General features: G+C 62.9%; 1 protein-coding gene across 1 annotated transcript in view; it reads left to right on the plus strand.

The window, feature by feature from the left end:
- Positions 1-595: 595 nt before the first annotated feature.
- Positions 596-2,524, plus strand: part of LOC103917339 (cleavage stimulation factor subunit 2-like) — a gene marked incomplete at its 5' end in the record, with an annotated part of 6,158 nt that continues 4,229 nt past the window's right edge. Inside the window, 6 exon segments of the mRNA XM_009324460.1 lie at positions 596-765; positions 1,060-1,196; positions 1,314-1,433; positions 1,536-1,685; positions 1,814-1,937; positions 2,254-2,316. Coding sequence (XP_009322735.1) covers positions 596-765; positions 1,060-1,196; positions 1,314-1,433; positions 1,536-1,685; positions 1,814-1,937; positions 2,254-2,316 — 764 coding nt within the window.

Consider the following 2,524-nt stretch of genomic DNA (forward strand, 5'->3'; position numbering starts at 1 on the left):
CGGTGCTCGGGGTGCAGGCACCGAGGTCGCCTGGAGACGTAGAGCATCGTGGCCCAAGCGCAGCAGCGCGAACGTGGGCGCGCTGCTCCAGGCTGGAGGCAGCTGCCCTGCTGTGGCGTGGGGCTGGGACAGATAAGTCCACGGGTCCTGATCAGGCGCTGCGCAGAGAGCCGGGAGGGCAGAGCACTCCCATCCCAGTGGCTCTGCAGGGATGTTTTCCTGGCTTGGCACCAGGCTTCAGGGAGCTCTCAGTTAAGGGCTTGGGAGCTCCAGGAACAGCCAGTCCAGTCCTGTGCCCCCAGGAGCTGCCTTCGTGGGGCTGTGGGAAGAACAGCGCTCGCGCTGGTGGTCCTCCTGGACACCGGAGCTCTGGGAATACCCATCGGCCTGGATCCAGGAGGCCTTTTGGCTCTGGCTTAGGGCCGACTGTTGCATGCCTTGACCTTGCCCAGGTGTCTTCGCTCTGTTCCCCAGCGCTCCCGTGTGGTGTACCCCGATAGCCCCTTCCCGAGTGTTGGGGAGCGGTGGGCACCGCACGCTGCTCGATGCCTGCGCTGCCCTCAGCGGTGGTGGTTCTCTCCTCTTCGCTGTGCAGGCTGGTGTATGACAGGGAGACGGGAAAACCGAAGGGCTATGGCTTCTGTGAGTACCAAGACCAGGAGACGGCCCTCAGTGCCATGCGGAACCTGAATGGGCGAGAGTTCAGCGGGAGGGCCCTGCGCGTTGACAACGCGGCCAGCGAGAAGAACAAGGAGGAGCTGAAGAGTGAGTCTGAATTTTGTGGTGGAGGGCGCACCGATGTCGTGCTGGGCCTGGCCTTTTCAGCATTACAAAGCGTGCCTCTTCTGCGAGGCTGGTGAGGTGGAGGCCTCACGGAGCTGACCTGCTCCAAGCGATGTAGCAAGTAGTTTTGCAGGGGGATGCGTGTTTTCTCTCTCAGATGATCTCCCTGTTTTTACTGCCTCCCTTTCCCCATAATGGCATGGTGCTTCCCTTCTGATAAGCCCATTGAAAATGTCCAGTTCACGTTGCCGTACGAGGTCACAAACTCTGTTGCAGGCTTGGGCACAGGCGCACCCATCATAGAGTCACCCTACGGGGACCCTGTCAATCCTGAAGATGCCCCTGAGTCCATCAGCCGGGCAGTAGCCAGCCTGCCGCCCGAGCAGATGTTTGAGCTGATGAAGCAGATGAAGGTGAGTGAAGCGGAGGGCTGCACCCTCTGCGTGAGCACAGCTTCTACCACCGCTGCCCATGCCCTCGCAGCCCCTCTCGCGCCTTGCCAGAGCTCTGATCTGCGTGTGCCTTCTCAGTTGTGTGTCCAGAACAGCCCGCAGGAGGCCAGGAACATGCTGCTCCAGAACCCCCAGCTGGCTTACGCCCTGCTGCAGGCCCAGGTGGTCATGAGGATCGTCGACCCAGAGATCGCACTGGTTTGTCCCTTGCTGCCTCGTCCGGGGTCGGTAGGATATCGGTGGCGGCCTGTTGTGGAGGTGGGGTGGAGGAGAACTCCTTTCTCCTTCTTCTGCCCCTAGAAAATCCTGCATCGCCAGACCAGTGTTCCTCCTCTGATCCCAGGCAACCAGCAGCCAGTGCCGGGGCCTGGACCGGGACCGGGGCCTGGGCCAGGGCCAAACGCCCAGCTGAACCCGCAAAATACCCCCTCGTCCCAGCCACAGCCCATAGTAAGAGCCTACGCGACACAGGTGCCGTGTGGGGGAGAGATGGGCATTGCCAGCTCCAGCTCTCCCAGCTGGGGTGCGCGTGCCCGGGTGACGGGGCTTCCCTGAGGTCTGGTTTCTCTCCTGGGCAGGGTGGGATGCACGTAAACGGCGCTCCTCCTCTGATGCAGCCGCCCATGCAGGGAGGAGTGCCAGCCCCAGGACAGATGGCAGCCCCTGTGCAGGGCCCGGGCCCTGGCCCCATGGCTCCAGGAGGTGAGTGCGTGGGTTTTGGCCAAACGGTGCCCTGGGCACATGGGTCCTGCAGACAGCCCCCCTCTACCTTCCCCTTAACCGGAGGGCTTGGCCCCGTGAGAGCACGCCTAGTCCCATACCGTGTGCCGTGGTTGTGGCCACTGCCAGCGGCGGTTCAGAAAGCTGGCTTATCTCCGTGGGGAACCAACACCGAGAAAATAAACCTTTGGATGCTCCCCCAGGAGCTGGAAGGGGGGAGGTATCTGGGGCCAAAGGAATCCGTTAGTGGTGCAGGGACGGCTGGGGAGGGATCTGATCTCTGCCTGTTCTCCCTCAGGTGGGATGCAGCCACAGGTTGGGATGCCGGGCGGAGGGCCTGTCCCCTTGGAGCGCGGACAAGGTAAAACAGATGTGGGTTAGTGCTGTTTGGTTTGTTGGCCTCGCTCCAGCGTGGGCCCGGGCCGCGGGTGCTGAGCAGTGCTGCGCCAAGAGCCCCTGCCAGCTCCCTGCAGCCTTGCCGTCCCTGGATCCGGGGCAGAGCTCCCGCAGAGCTGGGCTGCGCCCGGGTTTGTTCGCTTAGGCGCAAGGCTGTGGTAGCAGCTCTCCTC

The sequence above is a fragment of the Pygoscelis adeliae genome, unplaced genomic scaffold (genome assembly GCF_000699105.1).
Source record: "Pygoscelis adeliae isolate BGI_AS28 unplaced genomic scaffold, ASM69910v1 Scaffold285, whole genome shotgun sequence".
In the NCBI taxonomy this organism is placed as follows: Eukaryota; Metazoa; Chordata; class Aves; order Sphenisciformes; family Spheniscidae; genus Pygoscelis; species Pygoscelis adeliae.